The following is an 18,126-nucleotide window of genomic DNA, read 5'->3' on the forward strand; positions in this document are numbered from 1 at the left end:
TTTTTTTTATTAACAATAACTTGTTTCAGATATGAACAAGCTGATAAAAATTAGCATTTTTTTTTCAAATATAGGTAAAGTGCAAAAAAAAATAAAAATGTAAACAAACAAACAAACAAACAAAAAAACCATACAGGCAATTTTTTTCTCTCTCATGCCATATTGTCCAAGCCAGATGCTTGACATCTTTCCTCGGCTGATCAGTGGAAATCAGTGGCGAGCTCACATATCTGATCAGCAACAGTATTTCTGTATAGGTTTACATTTACAAATGCTTGCTTTAAGACTTCTTACACTTTAATCATCACAAACACATTTAATCTCTTCTGCCACTATAAAACTAGCTTTGATAGCAGCTTCCCTTTGTGATTTTGCTTTTGTGAACATATTCTGCTGTGACATCAGACTCTTTTGCTGTGTGTCCAGGTTTTTGTACTTGTCCTGATGTTTTGTCTCATATTGCAGAGTTATGTTAAATTATTTTATTACAGCCTCATTAGCGCCACAAACGAGGCACACAAGTTTACCTTCGATGTCAACAAACAGGTACTCTGCCTTTCACATGTAACGAAAGCACCCGGTTTCAAAGTTCACTTTTCGTTTAGCCAGTTTTGTTGGGTGGCTAGCTTAAATGTCACGTTATAGGCACATTGATAACAGTGATGGGTCTTTTTCATGTACGATTCGTTCATTTTTAATACTTCATTAATCTGACTTGATGTAGCCTCAAAGAGTGATTAGTTTATTTTCTCCTGGACACGCATGAGCAAAGCATTGAAAAATCTTTGTAGTTTATGTATAGGAAACAGAATTGAGTATTTCATTTCCCTCATTATTTTGTCATGTGACTCCCATATACGCTATGAAGGTGATTAAAGGTTTAAAAAAACGAAAAAGTTTATGTTTATTTTGATGAACGACATTTAAAGAACCAAGTCACTAAAATGATACAATCTTTCCATCACTAATTGATGAGTGTGTCATTATAGCAGCAGAGAGGAAAATGCTGCTGCTCACAGAGCTTGTTTTGTTGCAGTGCATTGTGGGATTTGTAGTATGAGTGTGTTATGAGTATGATTTACTGATGGGCCATTAATAATAGACATAAAATTCTCTCATGGGCGGGATATAATTGTATTATGGGCCGGATGTGACATGTGACTTGAGTTTGACATGGCTGACTTAGAAAAAGAGTTCTGAATAGGAAAAATTGGTTAACATTCCGAATCTTGCCACTGTTAACATGAATCTGGATTAGTATTGGTTTAGGAATGAAGACTTTGAATGGAGTTAAGTAAAGAGTCTCCCAATAACATATGCATATTTCTTCCTAAATCCACCCTCTCAACCCTTTTCTCCCTTTCTCTTCTCTAATCCCTAAATCCTTTTTCAGTTCCTTGTCTTCCCCCTCTGCTAGTCCAAAATTCAGTCGCAACACCTTGCCTCGGAAACAGGACAGGTAAAGGTGTTAGTGCACTTAACTTCTGTTTCTGTGCATTTTGTGTCTTTTGTCCTTGCATCGATTTTTCTATTGGCTCCCCCTTGTGGTTAAATTTGCCTAAATGTAGCAGTTTTATGATTTGCTAGCAGCGTTTGTGTGCGTGCGTGCCTGTGCGTGTGTTACCCAAGTTTTGAGCTGTATATCGTACTTATGTTATATACTTATATTGTTCTTATGCTTTTTACTATTTAATTTTATTTCAGCATCAGTTTCATTCCTGACTTTTATAATGGTTAGAGATTGCTGAGTTTTTTTTATTCTGCTCTATAAAATGTCATTGTAACTGCGATGACAGCACGATGTTAATGTGGAAACTTTTTACAGGCAGTGTCGGGCAACGTTACTTTTAAAAGTAATGCATTACAATATTGAGTTACTCCCCAAAAAAGTAACCAATTACGTTACTTAGTTACTTTTTACGGAAAGTAATGCGTTATTACTTTTGCGTTACTTGTAGCTCTTTCACGCCTTACAGGTGTAATATAGATAATTGCCATTATCTGCCAAGAAATGTTATATTAGGGCAAAAGACATTTCTTAAACATTTAAAATGCTTAATAACTTGGAGAACAATAAGATGTTTGACTAAATTTTGACCACAAGGCTGAACACTTTCCAGTCGCTCTTCTGTACACTGCTTTGCAATCTGCTTTCGCCGTCAGGAATGTAACTATCGTTTGTGTATATAAGGTTAAGGGTGTGGGCTGCACACTGGTTATGTGGAGGGAGAACATACCTTTCGCTGCCATCTCGTGAAACGTCGTGCAATTCCGTAAATATGACCTCGTCCTCGTCTACATCATTCTCTGCTTCATCATCAGCTTGAAACATTCTGAATGCTTTTACAAAGTTTGCACTATTATCAATGACCGTAGCAGTTTCTTTCCACAAAGAGCAAATGAGCTGTGAATTTGCTCGCTCTCTCCGCTGCGATGGCATCATGTACGATGCCATCGCAGCGGAGAGAGCGAGCAAATTCACAGCTCATTTGCTATATAAAAGTTTTCCGTGGGAGACACGTACATGAAAAATGGAAAACTTTTATTCTGAACAGTCAATAGACCTGCAGTGGTAAAAAGTCAGCAAAAGTTTTCTATATTTCTGTCTCCATTTCCATATATGTGTAGCAACTACGCCACCCCTTCGAAACGAATTTGAAGGAGAAAAACCCTGTTTAGAGCATGGGCCCAAAAACGAAACCCTTCTGATGGCTAAGGTACAAAAATTTATTACAAAATAAGACAGAAAATAATATACATAAAACAAACATGAAACAACTGATACCAGTATCGCAACCAGAATTAATCCCAGCTCTCAAAGAGGTTAACAGCCAGCTCAAATCTCTCACTATGATCACAGTTTTCGTTGCATGTGGCAAACCTTTAGGCATAGGGGGACATCCCGCTTACATTAAACACTCAAAAGGAAATAACCACAATTCAAATAATAATACACGCTCAAAACATAATCTTTACTCATACCTACAAAAGAAACACAGCAAACCTAAATCCCATACGCAAAGGGATGCACACACGCACACAAAAGACAAGCACCATGATTTAAGCTGGCAACATAAGACTGGGAAGATATCATCAGTAGAAATAACAGGACAAGAATACAAAAAAACAAAGCCCCGGCCAATCAGACTCATACACAAACAATTCACACGATACACATGCTGCCACCATGCAGCACACTCCTGAGACTGGCCAACCAGGGAACCAAACAAAAACAACACGGGAGAAACAGCAATTGACAAATCTAAAAAAGAAAAAAAAAATTAAACAATACATCATATGCTTTAAAAACACTAAAAACCATGGTTACCAACTGCACACACTTAATTAAAATATTTAATAATTTACCTTCCTTGGCAGATAGCAGATATAACAATCAGTTGATGTTCCAGCAATTATCCAGATCTGAAAACACTTCTCCAAAGAGAAATACAAATAAGACCTTTCATGCCATCTTATTTAAACAAATAAGACAAAGCCCATATATTTACCTACACCAGCAGCTGTCAAACATACACAGTCAGCGTTACTCAATCTAGCTGCATCTAAATAAACAAAAACAATTTTCCAAAATTTTACAAAGCAGCACATATCCCATGTGCTTCCAAAAACAGGGCCCACATTTCGAGGCCTCTTGCCCAGTGCCTGCTTAAAAAGTCCTGGGATAATTAGCCAACCACACCCCCACTGGTAGGCGCTTGCCAGGCATATATTCAACATTATACAAACACACACACACACACACACACACACACACACACACACACACACACACACACACACATCTGTAGTGCTGTGCTTTGCATGCAGATGTTGTTTTTTTTTTTTTTGAAGTGGTATTTTTTGCAGTTGACAAGAGCTTTTCACCAACACATAATCTACACTTAACCAATATACCTTTCTCCTTTTCCTCGACAATTTAAAAATAATAAAAACACTTCCATCACAGTAATGTAATGCTCTGGTTTGCCATCTCCGCTTCTGACCAGCTTCTGTTCCCGCGGCTCGCACGTATGAGTGCGCGATTCTACGTGACTACGTTCATTTTAATTCAGTATTTATTTTTTTATGCAAAATAATTTAACTGAAAAGTAACTCGCATTACTTTTTTAAAAAAGTAACTCAGATATTAATGTGTAAATTTATAAAGTAACGTGCTACTTTACTCGTTACTCCAGGAAAGTAATATTATTACATAACGCACGGTACTTGTAACGCGTTACCCCCAACACTGTTTACAGGAATAAAAAAAAAATACAAGTCGTAATAAATAAGATAAGAATATGTTTTTAGTTGGACCTTTTCTGTGAGGGAGAATCATAACAGTTCAGGGGGAATTATTTTTGGTCACACTACTCCTTTAAGGGAAGCTAATGAAGCTGCTTTGGAAACAGTATTGCTAGTTTCATTTTGCTTGTGTCTGTGGGCAAGCTGTTTTAGCGCTTTATGTTTATGCTCAGCTTTGTAATGTTTCCTTCTATTGCTGTATAACTTTAACCTAGAACAAGCTGCTTGCATAGTGATATTGAGTACATGTGAAGTCAGCTCCATCAGACTTCACATCACTTCTCTCTCTAATTCCTACACAAACACACAAATACACACACAACGGTAATGCGAGGCTATTATAGTGACCAATCATTTTTCAATGAGATAACCTATGATGTTTTTCTGCAGGTATACACCCTCACCACAGCTTCGCCCAGAGGAGGCACGTGATTGGCTGCGCTCGCATTCTATCAGCGGATTGCAGGACTCGGCCAGTAACTCACCGTTTTCTACCGGCTCCAGCCTGACCTCACCGTCTGGGACGCGTTTCAATTTCGGGCAGCTAGGTAATCTCACCTTGTTTATGCCGATCAAAACACATCAAAGAATCAATTACACCAAAAATCACTCACCACAAAAATCATTTTATAACAGAATTTAATCTTTTTTTTTTTTTTTTTTTTTTTTACAAAAATACTGGACTAAGTTTGTTTTCAAGTGTATGTGTGTGTGTGTGTGTGTGTGTGTGTGTGTGTGTGTGTGTGTGTGTGTGTGTGTGTGTGTGTGTGTACGTGTATGTATGTATGTTTGCAGCCAGTCCCACTACAGTTGCTCAGATAAACCTTGTGAGTTTGCGCAACAGCAGTTTAAACAATCAGGATGCAGGGCTGGACATGTGCAATGAGACTCGTCTGAGAAACTCCTGTGTGTCGTTGGATGAGAAAACCCGCATCATGAGCCGCTCTGCTTCCTTCAGAGATGGGTTTGAGGAAGGTAAGGGAACAGGAAGGAGTGGGGAGGTGGGTGCTCATGGATTTAGTCTGTAAAGCAGACGTTTGCTAGCTCAAATGTCAGCGAATAACTTAAATAAGATACTCACGTCTTTCTCCTCTTACTGACTATAAGTGTCTTTGGATAAACGCATCAGCCAACTGAATCACATCTAGATGGGAAGGATGATAAACTGGAGAAGGGCTCAGAGGTTTAGTGAAATGTGCTTTAATGTGGTGACTGAGAGAGAAAAAAATGAATAATATGTAAAACTATAACTTTTTAATTTGATGGTAATATATTTTAATTAATGTGAGTTGAGTCAGGAATGAAGAGCTGCCATAATCATCATCAGGAAGTCTTTTTTTTCCCCATCGCTGGATCTTTATCTCTCTCCACCCCCTCTGTCTTTTGTGTGCTTGAATAACGTGCAGCGTTACATTATCTATTTATTCATAAATCACCCGCTGGGGGAAAAACTGTTTGTTAGTGGTTTTGAAAAACAGGATCAGTGTATCAGATATAAAGAGCATCACACACACACACACACACACACACACACACACACACACACACACACACACACACACACACACAGGGTGGATTTCCTTCCCTGTCGTGTCTGATCTCTCATCTGTTTGTCATCACCTCACTACTTACTTGTCCTCCAGGGTCTTATAATTTCAGGGTGTGTGCGGTTGGTCTCAGAGTGTGTCATTTGCCCTGGTGTGTAATTTGAAGCTATACACCCATGTTTATCTTAGCACAAAGTAATCTGAACATTATCATTGCAAGCCTGTGTTCACACCGGGTCTATTATTGCGGAGAGAAAGTGCTGGCTTGAGTTTGTTGTCTGCTGATATTAAAAAGGCAACTCGCATAACATGCAACACTGTTACCCATAGCAACACTGCGGAAATGGCATGAAGGTCCCCAACCCTCTTTGTAGAGGAGATGGCTAGTAGAAAAACAGTCTTGACTGTGAAAAATTTCAAGGGCACATCGGAAAGGGGCTCAAAGGAAGGTTTAGACAAGGCCTCCAGAACAAAGGCTAGGTCCCATTTAGCGCATTGTTCTTGAAGAAATGACTTATGCATGTGAAGAAATGACCATGTAGTGAACAGGGCTTTGTTCCTGAGCCACCACTGTAGGGGTCACATGTATAGGAGGTCAAGTGGCACCACATTGGATGCAGCTGCCATCCCACCCAGTAGTCTTTGAAACTGCTTCACATTGAGTAGCTGGCCTTCTTTCTTCTTTCTGGCCTTCTTTCTCTTGACCTACTGAGACACGTCTGCCAGGCTGTTCCAGGCTGCCAGATAGTCTCTTAAAGAAATCAGTCTTTCGAAAATGTGCCTAGAGCTGGGGCAATGCCCTGGCGCAGCTCTGGGGACCTCCTGAAAGGTGGCGAGAGAGCACTCTTCGTGTCAGGGTTACCAACCCTAAGGGGGGCCATGGAGGGGCGGGCACCATATGCCTAGGTACACGTTGCCCCCTGGCGGGGACCCCAAAAAACTTCTGTCTGTCAGGATCTTTTCATTTAAAGATGACGGTCTTCAGATCCATCAGCTTCTTGGGCCTCTGCCTGGAACGCCGCCCAAGGTCCCCAGTTTCTGTGGAAGTGCAAGTGATGACACTCCATATCTGAATTTAACAATGCCCAGCACTTGTTGGTCGGGGCTGCGCCCATCGTGCAGCCCCATGAGAGCAGCGAGAGAGAAACCGCTGGAATGCCGCAAATGTTACTCGGCGTATTCACGACATCACCAAACAGGCTAGTCGCACCACAGGGGTATCCAGAAGAACAAATCTGACAGGGTGAGCCAGAGGTGTTTCTGTGTGGAGACCATGGAAGACATAGATATAAGCTTTGCCAACCAAAGCCAAGGCAGTCCTCAGAGGCTTGGTGGGCAGTACCTGGGCTTTAAGGAAAGATGCAGCACCTGGGGAGAGATAGCCAGCCATTGTCTCTTCAACCCCACTACCGCACTCCTTTAAACCTACTACATTAGCCTAGAGAGAGAGATGCAGGGGCTGAAGAGGTGGGCCAAATTAGGATTCTTCCAGGAACTGGTCACCTAAGTGTGCAACTCTGGGAAAAACGGCAGACCCTGGCATGGAAGCAGCGACGTCGGTTGCAGGAAACGTACATCCAACTTGCTTAGGGGACGTTGTTTCTGCATATCCTCCAACAGCTCCTTGAACTGAACTGGCTGTGGGGGCGTATCCTCTACAGGATTGCTGGCGTCCATACTCTCTCCCTCCTCAGAGGAAGAGAGGTGGAGCGCAGCACTCTGCACGGGGAAGAAACCACAAAAAGGCCTGCTTCCGAACCCCGGGAGAAAGCGCTGGATCTGGCTGGCAGAAGAAATTATATATATATATATATATATATATATATATATATATATATATATATATATATATATATATATATATATAGTGAGGAAAATAAGTATTTGAACACCCTGCTATTTTGCAAGTTCTCCCACTTAGAAATCATGGAGGGGTCTGAAATTGTCATCGTAGGTGCATGTCCACAGAGACATAATCTAAAAAAAAAAATCCAGAAATAACAATGTATAATTTTTTTAACTATTTATTTGTATGATACAGCTGCAAATAAGTATTTGAACACCTGAGAAAGTCAATGTTAATATTTGTTACAGTAGCCTTTGTTTGCAATTACAGAGGTCAAACGTTTCCTGTAGTTTTTCACCAGGTTTGCACACACTGCAGGAGGGATTTTGGCCCACTCCTCCACACAGATCTTCTCTAGATCAGTCAGGTTTTTGGCCTGTCGCTGAGAAACACGGAGTTTGAGCTCCCTCCAAAGATTCTCTATTGGGTTTAGGTCTGGAGACTGGCTAGGCCACACCAGAACCTTGATATGCTTCTTACAGAGCCACTCCTTGGTTATCATGGCTGTGTGCTTCGGGTCATTGTCATGTTGGAAGACCCAGCCTAGACCCACCTTCAATGCTCTAACTGAGGGAAGGAGGTTGTTCCCCAAAATCTCGCAATACATGGCCCCGGTCATCCTCTACTTAATACAGTGCAGTCGCCCTGTCCCATGTGCAGAAAAACACCCCCAAAGCAGTAGGGATGGTGTTCTTGGGATGGTATTTCCCAAGACCTGAAATGGGAATGCAACATAAACTCGATTCTGAAAAAGGCCCAGCAGAGGATGTACTTTCTATGCCAGCTAAGGAAGTACAGTCCGCCACAGGAGCTGTTGATGCAGTTCTACACTGCAGTCATTGAATCTGTTCTGTGCTCATCAATCACCATCTGGTTTGGAGCAGCAACAAAACAGGACAGAAACAGACTGCAGAAAACTGTTAAAACAGCAGAAAAAATCATTGGTGTTCCTCTGCCCACTCTCCAGGACTTGTACCAAACAAGAACCAGAAACCGGGCAGAAAAAATCATTGATGACCCTTCACACCCTGGTCACAACATCTTCCAGCTCCTCCCTTCTGGCAGGCGCTACAGAACTTTGTTCACCAAAACTGCCAGACACAGGAACAGTTTCTTTCCCCAAGCAATCAGCCTCACTAACAACTGACCATAATTATATTCCCTGCTCATATCTATAAGTACTGCACAGAACTGTCAGTCATCACATCATCTGTATATGTTGCACACACTATGGCTGCTATATACTGTACAAAGTTTTATAGTAACTCTCTAATCATACCTGACACACAATACTGTCATTTGCACTACCATGCACTCTCACACTTTATGTACATTACTGATCTGTATCCCTATTTAATACCCACACTGTCTATACTGTCTCACATTGTCTGTATTGTCTGTATTGTCTTGTATTGTCTTGTATAGTCTGTTTTTGTCTTGTCTTGTCTGTTTTGTCATGTATAGGTTTTATTTATGTCTGTACTTTTGAGAGTCACTAACAGCTGGAACCAAATTCCTTGTGTGTGTCAACAATAAACAATAAACCTGATTCTGATTCTGATCAATCTTTTTTCCTCCAAACACGTTTAGTGGAATTATGACCCAAAAGTTCTATTTTGGTCTCATCTGACCACATGACTTTCTCCCATGACTCCTCTGGATCATCCAAATGGTCATTGGCAAACTTAAGACGTGCCTGGACATGTGCTGGTTTAAGCAGGGGAACCTTCCGTGCCATGCATGATTTCAAACCATGACGTCTTATTGTATTACCAACAGTAACCTTGGAAACGGTGATTATTAAGACTTCTCGAGGTGAGATCTTGCATGGAGCCCCAGTCCGAGGGGGATTGACAGTCATGTTTAGCTTCTTCCATTTTCTAATGATTGCTCCAACAGTGGACCTTATTTCACCAAGCTGCTTGGCAATTTCCCCGTAGCCCTTTCCAGCCTTGTGGAGGTGTACAATTTTGTCTCTAGTGTCTTTGGACAGCTCTTTGGTCTTGGCCATGTTAGTAGCCGGATTCTTACTGATTGTACGGGGTGGACAGGTGTCTTTATGCAGCTAACGACCTCAAACAGGTGCATCTAATTTAGGATAATAAATGTAGTGGAGGTGGACATTTTAAAGGCAGACTAACGGGTCTTTGAGGGCCAGAATTCTAGCTGATAGACAGGTGTTCAAATACTTATTTGCAGCTGTATCATACAAATAAATAGTTAAAAAATCATACATTGTGATTTCTGGATTTTTTTTTTTTTTTAGATTATGTCTCTCACAGTGGACATGCGCCTACGATGACAATTTCAGACCCCTCCATGATTTCTAAGTGGGAGAACTTGCAAAATAGCAGGGTGTTCAAATACTTATTTTCCTCACTGTATGTATATATATATATATTTTATTATTATTTTTTTTTGCTTCTCTCACTTACCAAGACAAACAGAAGCTAGCGCCTTCTTCACGTCATGTGCTTTTATAGCTTCTTGGTCGTGACATCACACCGCTGGTGACGTCACGCTTTTCCGTTGGACTGGTTACACATGTGATTCAGTACGTTCAAAAGCGTTCCCTAAGTGTTACTGACACAGTGTGAGTTCCTGAAAGGGAACTGTAGATTCCAGTGGGTGAGAAATTTAATTCTGAAAAGACATCTCAGTACTGCTGATACATATGCTGTATTTGATGATATGCTTTATCAAACATTTAGTTGTTAATGCAATATAATTAGTCCTTAAATATTTTTATCTAGATATATTAACATTACAACTGAGGAAAATATTTGATATGTGTTTTTTAACTTTTTCTTCTCCAGTACATGGTTCATCTCTTTCCCTGGTCTCAAGTACATCTTCCATCTACTCCACTGTGAGTTTTTTTTTTATTATTATCTTTAATAATCTTTACTATTATCTTTATTTAAGAGCAATGACAAATAAAAAGAGAAGAATGACAATAAGAGAATGAGAAAGAATAGAAAACTTGATGTATAACATTGAAGTCTAAGAACGAGTGAAACATTCTTAACCTATTCAGCAGCCATGCTATTGCACCACTGGGGGCAGAGCTAGAGACAGAGAGCATGAGTGGGTGTGAGAGAGAGAGAGAGAGAGAGAGAGAGAGAGAGAGAGAGAGAGAGAGAGAGAGAGAAAATGAGAGAGAGAGAGAGAGAGAGAGAGAGAGAGAGAGAGAGAGAGAGAGAGAGAGCTAATGAGAGAGAGAGAAAATTAGAGACTGACAGACAAACAGGAAAGAGCTGGAGAGAGAATTTGAATGTCAAATACAGAGGAAAAAAAACAACTTTTAACAAGTGTAAGGATGATGGCTACTCTGACCATCTGCAGTGATGTGAGTGCTTGGAATAATAAGGTTAGATCTCTATCCTTCTCTCTTTCTCTCTCTCTCTCTCTCTCTCTCTCTCTCTCTCTCTCTCTCTCTCTCTCTCTCTCTCTTTTTTTTTTTTCTCTTCAGACACACACACACCATATTATCAATTTATTAAAAAGAATGGCTTTTGGTTATTAGGCAGATTTAAAGAAATGCTGACACACAACTGATCATTAACATGTCAGTGTGTGTATACATCTCATCTCATCCACCCATATAGCTATCTGCCTGCCTGTCTGCTTGACTGCGTCTAGTGCACTGAGTGCAACGGACACTTTGCCAGTTTGCTGCCTGTCTGTGTCTGTCAGTCAGTGTGCCTTTCTGTCTGCATGTCTTTGTTTGTCTGCCTGTGTCTTTCTGTCTGTCTGCCAATTTGTGTCTGTTAGTCTGTCTGCCTATCTGGGTCTGTTTGCCTCTGTGTCTGCTTGGTTGTCTGCCTGTGTCTTCCTTTTTGTCTGTTTGTCTGCCTGTGTCTTTCTTTTTGTCTGTTTGTCTGTCTAGGTCTTCTGTCTGTCTGTCTGTCTGTCTGTCTGTCTGTCTGTCTGTCTGTCTGTCTGTCTGTCTGTCTGTCTGTCTGTCTGTCTGTGTGGTGTGTTTGTGTAATGTGTAAAGGAGTGTGTGTTTCATACCTCAAACTATTTTTATGGTAATAATATTTGGATGGACGTTACTGTTGGGTGTGTGTGTGTGTGTGTGTGTGTGTGTGTGTGTGTGTGTGTGTGTGTAGTGAAAAGCTGCATGTACTGTCATGTAAGCACAAAAGAAGACGAAAAAGGAGACGAATGAACTATCAGCTTGTTGTCATAACACAGTTGGTGTTTGCTTGAACACACTGCTTCAGTAATTGACATCCTCAGTTCTGTAGGATGATGTGTGTAGAATTTGGTTATAATAAATTAAGTTTATACGTCTGTGCTGTGTCCTGAATCAGAGTTTACCAGAATCCCTGGATAAATTATTACTCATATTTGTTTTGCAGTTATAAGATTATATTGTGTGTGTGTGTGTGTGTGTGTGTGTGTGTGTGTGTGTGTGTGTGTGTGTGTGTGTGTGTGCATGTTAAATCTTGTTAATTATTATATTATTTGGTTTTATTTTTTACAGAATGAAGAGAAGTCACAGTCAGAGGTGAGTGGACACACACACACACACACACACACACACACACACACACACACACACACACACAAAATCTCTCTCTCTCTCTCTCTCTCTCTCTCTCTCTCTCTCTCTCTCTCTCTCTCTCTCTCTCTCTCTCTCTCTCTCTCTCTCTTTCTCTCTCTCTGTCTCTTTATGGGATTTCCCCCACATGTATGAATATCACTTATGTTTTTGTGTGCTTTCAATGACCTGCTGTAAAGTCGTGCCTGAGGGTGGTTTCATGCAGGTACTGTTTCATGCTCATTCTCAGTAACTGTCTTCTTAAATCTGGTGAAACCCTGAAACAGTTTTGGATTGCAATCAGGTTTGGCTTTAGAACAGGAATCAGTCCTGTCTCTGGGACGCAGTGCGAGAGCACACGCGGTCATGACTAATCTCAGCAGATTACATGATAATGTGTTTCATATTGGCTTCTAAGAATTGTTCTAAGAATTGTTTGACCCAGTCACAATTCAAAATCACTACAGCTTACTACAAAGACTGTAACCATCCTAAAGTCTGGGCCTATACCACTTAAGACAATGAGAAGAATACAACTATGATTTAAAAATACCCTTTTGAAACATAACCATAGAAAACAGTATAACTATGGTGTGTGCATGTGTGGGTTTGTGTGAGTGTGGGTGTGCTGGTGGGTGTGTGGGTGTGTTGGTGGGTGTAGGTGTATGTGTGAGAAAAAGAGAGACCCACTACACCACTGTGTGTTTTTCACATTAATGAATAGGAGTGGTGTTGTGTATGTTGTTCTTTGATCTTAACTGCTGTGTTGTCTGCACACACACACACACATACACACACACACACACACACACACACACACACACACACACACACACACACACACACGCCCTGACAAACACAAAGACACACACCTGAAATGCTTCTTTTATTATATTTTCTTTAACACACCTGTGCAAGTTAACTATTTTGTCATGAACCACCCACATTTACTTAATCTCTCTTTAGCCTTTACATTGGATTTTCTTTTTTTATTTATTCCATTCTCTTTTTTCATCTGTGTATCTGTTTGGTCTCTCTTCTGACAGCTTCTTTAGGTCTTTTTCAACAGTAATAGTAATAATAATAGTAATAATAATAATTTCAGATCCGGAAGTTGCGCAGAGAGCTGGATGCCTCACAAGAGAAAGTGTCAGCACTGACAACACAGCTGAGTGCTAACGTGAGTGTACGCGCGTGCGCACACACACACACACACACACACACACACACACACACACACACACACACACACACACACACACACACACACACACACACGCACATTGACAGTGTGTTGCTGGGTGTATGTAACTGGTTCTTCATAGCTTGATTGAGTCTCTTGGGTGTTGTGTGCTATTGTCTAATTGTTGATGTGAGCTCAATTCCTCAGGGCTGTCAATCATCACCTCACACTGTAGATGTCATTTATTTCTATCCATAAAAAGCAATACAAATAATAATAATAACAACAATAATAATGGTTGATTAATAAAAATAGTTATTATTTTTATTACTACTACTACTACTACTACTACTACTACTACTAATAATAATAATTCTACAAATAAAAAACTAAAACTTATGTTCTATCTCAGTGAAGTGGGCATGGTCTCGGTGAAAAAGGAATAGATATATCGCACATTGAGCACAAGGAGTTTGTGAATTTGAAGACACAGTGGGTGGCCTGGGAGTATTGTCAAGAGGAAAAATAAGAGTAAAATGTTAGTATTAGAGATGAAATAATGGAGTAATATATGGAATAACTATATAATACTTAGAGGTTACTAAAGGTCGACTAATAGTGGATTTTACCGATACCTATAGCTAGGTTGGATCACACTTGCCTATAAGCAATTAAAAAAACGATAGTTTTTAAATTAAATACTGGATTAAACACAAACTCTTCATGTAAAATAGTACTGAACTTATTACAAAAATAAAAAAATAAAAATAATTGTAATTTCAATACTGTGGACTTTGGGAAGACATTCAAAGATGGCCATTTTAGATATATGGAAGTGGATAGATACTTTATTCATCCCAATGGGAAATTTACAAATGTAAAAACTCTCTGCCTTTAATTTTAAGCATGACTGTTTAAATTTATGTGGAATGGTTATGTTTAAAAGTAAGATTGCATTTGTAACATTACTCTGTAGTTAACTTTATTTAATGCACTATGAACTAACATAAATTACAGCTTGCAGTCTTGTGTCAAAGCAAACAGCACTTGTTGTCAGTGATTCACCTCTAGAGGCTGCTTTCGTACTGAATAATGACAGCGGACCTTCTCAGCTGCTCCAATGCAGACGCAACCCGGAAATATTATTGCTATGGATTTTAGCCGATAACAGAAGTACACTCACAATACTTGCATCTCTGCTCTGCACTTGCAAATGGCTTTGTGTATTCCCAAACCACAACCCAATCTCTGTTTATAAATACTGCACTTGCAAACTCTGTTCCACACTCACTTTGGCCTCTGTTCTCTGTTAAAAACCCTGTTTAAATTAAAGACAGAGAGAAAGTAATAGAAAATAATAGATAAATTTGAGACTCCATGTTCTTCAGTGAAGGCCTGTTGGAAGTCATTGCTTTGTCTGGGAGTTATTTATCATGGAGGCAAACTGACATTGCAGGCAAATGAGACCCAGTCACAGGGGCAACATCAAATTGTTTTGCCTCTCTGTGATATAATAGCTGTTGTGTAAATGTGTGTTTGTGTGTGTGTGTGTGTGTGTGTGTGTGTGTGTGTGTGTGTGTGTGTGTGTGTGTTTGTGTTTTCAGGCGCACCTGGTTGCAGCATTTGAGCAGAGTCTGGCCAACATGACCATCAGATTAAAAAGCCTCACTATGACAGCAGAGCAGAAGGTAAATGTACACATGTTTATTTGTGTATATTATATGTGAAATCTGGCAACCCTCCTCAAAAAAACATTCAATAACACAATACAAATATTTGCATTAAATACTACCAGAAAAATAAAGTAAAAATGATATAAATAGGAAGAGGACTATTTTTTTTGGTGGTTTGTTGAGCTTGTGTATGTATATATGTGTGTAGGACTCTGAGCTGAATGAACTGAGGAAGACCATCGAGTTGCTAAAGAAGCAGAATGCTGTAGCTCAAGCTGCTATTAACGGTGTCATTAACACTCCAGAACTCGCCTGTAAACCTGAACGTACAGGTGAGACAGAGACTGTAATATTATAGTAATTATGTAATATTATATAACAGCTCCTTTTCCTATAATATTACATTACAAAATTAGCTAGGCATAAGTGTGAATTAACAGCATCTTAGTTTGAGTTAGCAAGAAAAATCTGAGATAATTTTTATGCTAAAAAAACTGTAAATTCATATAAATTACTGCCAACTAAATTAAGTTATTTGTACACTGTTAAGATTTATAAACTGTATAGAATGTTGAGATGAACAGATAATGTGAACGTGTGCAGAATATTCCCTGTAGAAATAGTTGTTATTGTTTGGTATAATGTGTTTGTTTTTTGTGTATATATTTTGTGTTGTGTTACAGGTTCTGTTGGCTCAGTCTCGGTACAGGCAGAGATGTGTATGCGCAGACAGCACTCATCAGACAGTGTGTCCAGCATCACCAGCCACTCCAGCATGGAGAATACAGACAACAGCAGCAAGAAGAAAAAGAAAAACTGGGTGTGTGAAGCTGCACACACACACACACACACACACACACACACACACACACACACACACACACACACACACACACACACACACACACACACACACACAGCAGCTAAGTCTGCTTTCTGTGTCTTTGTGTTTTCTTGTTGCTTCATGTGGCAGGTTTCTGAGGTAAGAGTAAGTGTGTTAGCATTAATAAGCGAAGCTAACTTGAACTTATGGTTTGCTTTTCATTGCCCTTTAAGCTTCAGCGCACTCGCGCTTGGCTTTCTCTCTTCCTGATGCTTTCCCTATTTTTTCTATTTATTTGCTTTGTAAGACACTCTGATGTCTCATTGAAATGGGTGGATCGATTTGATTATTTTGATACTGGTCTTGTATCGAGAGAATCGACATATCAAACCTACCTAATTTCTTTTTAAACAAGTGAGTTTAAGATGCATATGTAATATGAATAGAACGTGTTTGTTATTCTGCTGTACCTTTATTTATTATTCAAACAAGTTGGCATTCTGTCTCTCAGTGATATATTTTAAAATAATTGTGTCATGTGTACCTTCAGAGGGAATTATTTTAAAGCAGAGAGTCGGCATTCTCTTTTTCTTTTCATAAAAACCTTAAAAGGGAAAAATGTAGAAACGTTATATGAAGTTTGAATTTGATTTGTGGGATTGTTTTTAAATAAATGAAGTCCAGCCCATTTTAGTTAACATTCAATATAATATCAGATACTATTAATTATTAATAATAATGACTTTCAAACTACTGGTGCTGGTATCCATATTAATGATACTGGTCTTGAAAGTACTTGGATCAAAATGATAATAAGTGGTATCACTTATCCCTAAAGTCTCACATTAACTGAAGCTGCTGTGTCAAGGCACACAAGCAGCTCACATGCCTGTGAAGCAAACATTGTGTGTGTCTATGAATATGTATTGGTTTAATACTTGAAAAGAAAAGCTGTATCACAAGTTAAGTAGACTGATTTATTCCGGCTGTTCTGAGTGAACAAAACCAAATTACAGCAGTGGGAGTTTTACTAGTTCTGAGCACAGCATTAGTGAAACTCCCACCATTGCGATTTGGATTTGTTCACTTCCAGATAAATCTTTTTTCTCAGAGATTAAAAATTTTTTTTTACACCTCTGCTTTAGGAAAACTTATACAGTATATAGTGCATCTGGAAAGTATTCAGATTTTAGAGGTGAAGAAGAAGAGGAGTAGAGTAAGGACTGAAAGAAGAATAAGATGGTGGAAACTGAAGGAGGAAGTCAACTACTGAAGAAGTGAGGAAGACAGCTAGAAAGGTAATTGGTGTGACATCTAAAGAAAGAAAGGAAGACAAAGAGACATTGTGGTGGAATGAGGAAGTGGCAGGGAAGCATAAGGAGAAAGAGGTTGGCAAAACAGAATTGGGATCGGAAGAGAGATGAGAAAAGTAGGCAGGAGTACAAGAAGGTGTTGCAGCAATTGAAGATGGATGTGGCAAAAGCTGTGGACACTAAGGAAGAAGAAAACAATTTGTAGGATAGGTTTAGTAAGGAGGAAGTGAGAGAAGTGATTAAGAGGATGAAGAGTGGAAAGTTGGTTGGACCAGATGACATACCGGTAGAAGCATGGAGATGTTTAGGAGAGATGGCAGTGGAGTTTTCAACCAGATTATTTAACAAAATTTTGGAAGGTGAGACGCTGCCTGAGGAATGGAGAAGGAGTGTGCTGGTACCGATCTTTAGGAATAAGAGAGATGTGCAGACCTGCAGTAACTACAGGGGAATAAAGTTAATCAGTCACATCATAAAGTTATGAGAAAGAGTAGTGGAAGCCAGGCTGAGAGGAGAGGTTACATTACCAAGGAGGGAGCAGCTGAATGAAGAAGAAGAGGAAAAAAAAGCTGAAACATTAGCAAAATGTGGAAAAGTGAAGCGCTGTGAATACTTTTTAGATGCACTGTATATTTCTATAAACTATTTCTAGAAATATTTTATTATTTTTCCTAAGCATGCCTAAGCAAAAATATTTTGACACAAAGGTGAGTACACCCCTTACATTTTAGCAACTATTTTATTATGTTTTCAAGGGACAATACTATAGAAATTCAACTTTGATATATTTTTGAGTAGTCAATGTGCAGCTTGTATAGCAGTATAGATTTACTGTCCTCTGAAAATAATTCAACATACAGCTGGCAACAAAATTGTCAAAACTTTGT

At 39.4% G+C, this 18,126-nt stretch overlaps 1 protein-coding gene and 1 long non-coding RNA gene across 16 annotated transcripts in view; one reads left to right on the forward strand and one right to left on the reverse strand.

Moving 5' to 3' along the window:
• Positions 1-18,126, forward strand: part of nav2a (neuron navigator 2a) — a 95,712-nt gene that overhangs the window by 67,130 nt on the left and 10,456 nt on the right. For 12 of the 15 annotated variants that reach the window (XM_083558097.1, XM_083558105.1, XM_083558111.1 and 9 more), the window contains 9 exons: positions 1,394-1,459; positions 4,696-4,853; positions 5,101-5,280; positions 10,515-10,567; positions 12,191-12,214; positions 13,353-13,427; positions 15,035-15,118; positions 15,312-15,435; positions 15,787-15,923. In XM_083558097.1, the coding sequence (XP_083414223.1) occupies positions 1,394-1,459; positions 4,696-4,853; positions 5,101-5,280; positions 10,515-10,567; positions 12,191-12,214; positions 13,353-13,427; positions 15,035-15,118; positions 15,312-15,435; positions 15,787-15,923 (901 nt within the window). The remainder of the gene's footprint in view (positions 1-1,393; positions 1,460-4,695; positions 4,854-5,100; positions 5,281-10,514; positions 10,568-12,190; positions 12,215-13,352; positions 13,428-15,034; positions 15,119-15,311; positions 15,436-15,786; positions 15,924-18,126) is intronic. The other 3 variants (XM_083558101.1, XM_083558102.1, XM_083558100.1) reach the window with 1 other exon arrangement.
• On the reverse strand, positions 2,627-3,527 carry LOC310735465. Its single transcript, XR_014536302.1, has 3 exons — positions 3,510-3,527; positions 3,367-3,423; positions 2,627-3,262 (listed from the first exon to the last, which is right to left on the reverse strand). It is a non-coding gene; the product is annotated as an uncharacterized lncRNA (long non-coding RNA).

The sequence above is a fragment of the Silurus aristotelis genome (assembly GCF_946808225.1).
Source record: "Silurus aristotelis genome assembly, chromosome: 13".
NCBI lineage: Eukaryota > Metazoa > Chordata > Actinopteri > Siluriformes > Siluridae > Silurus > Silurus aristotelis.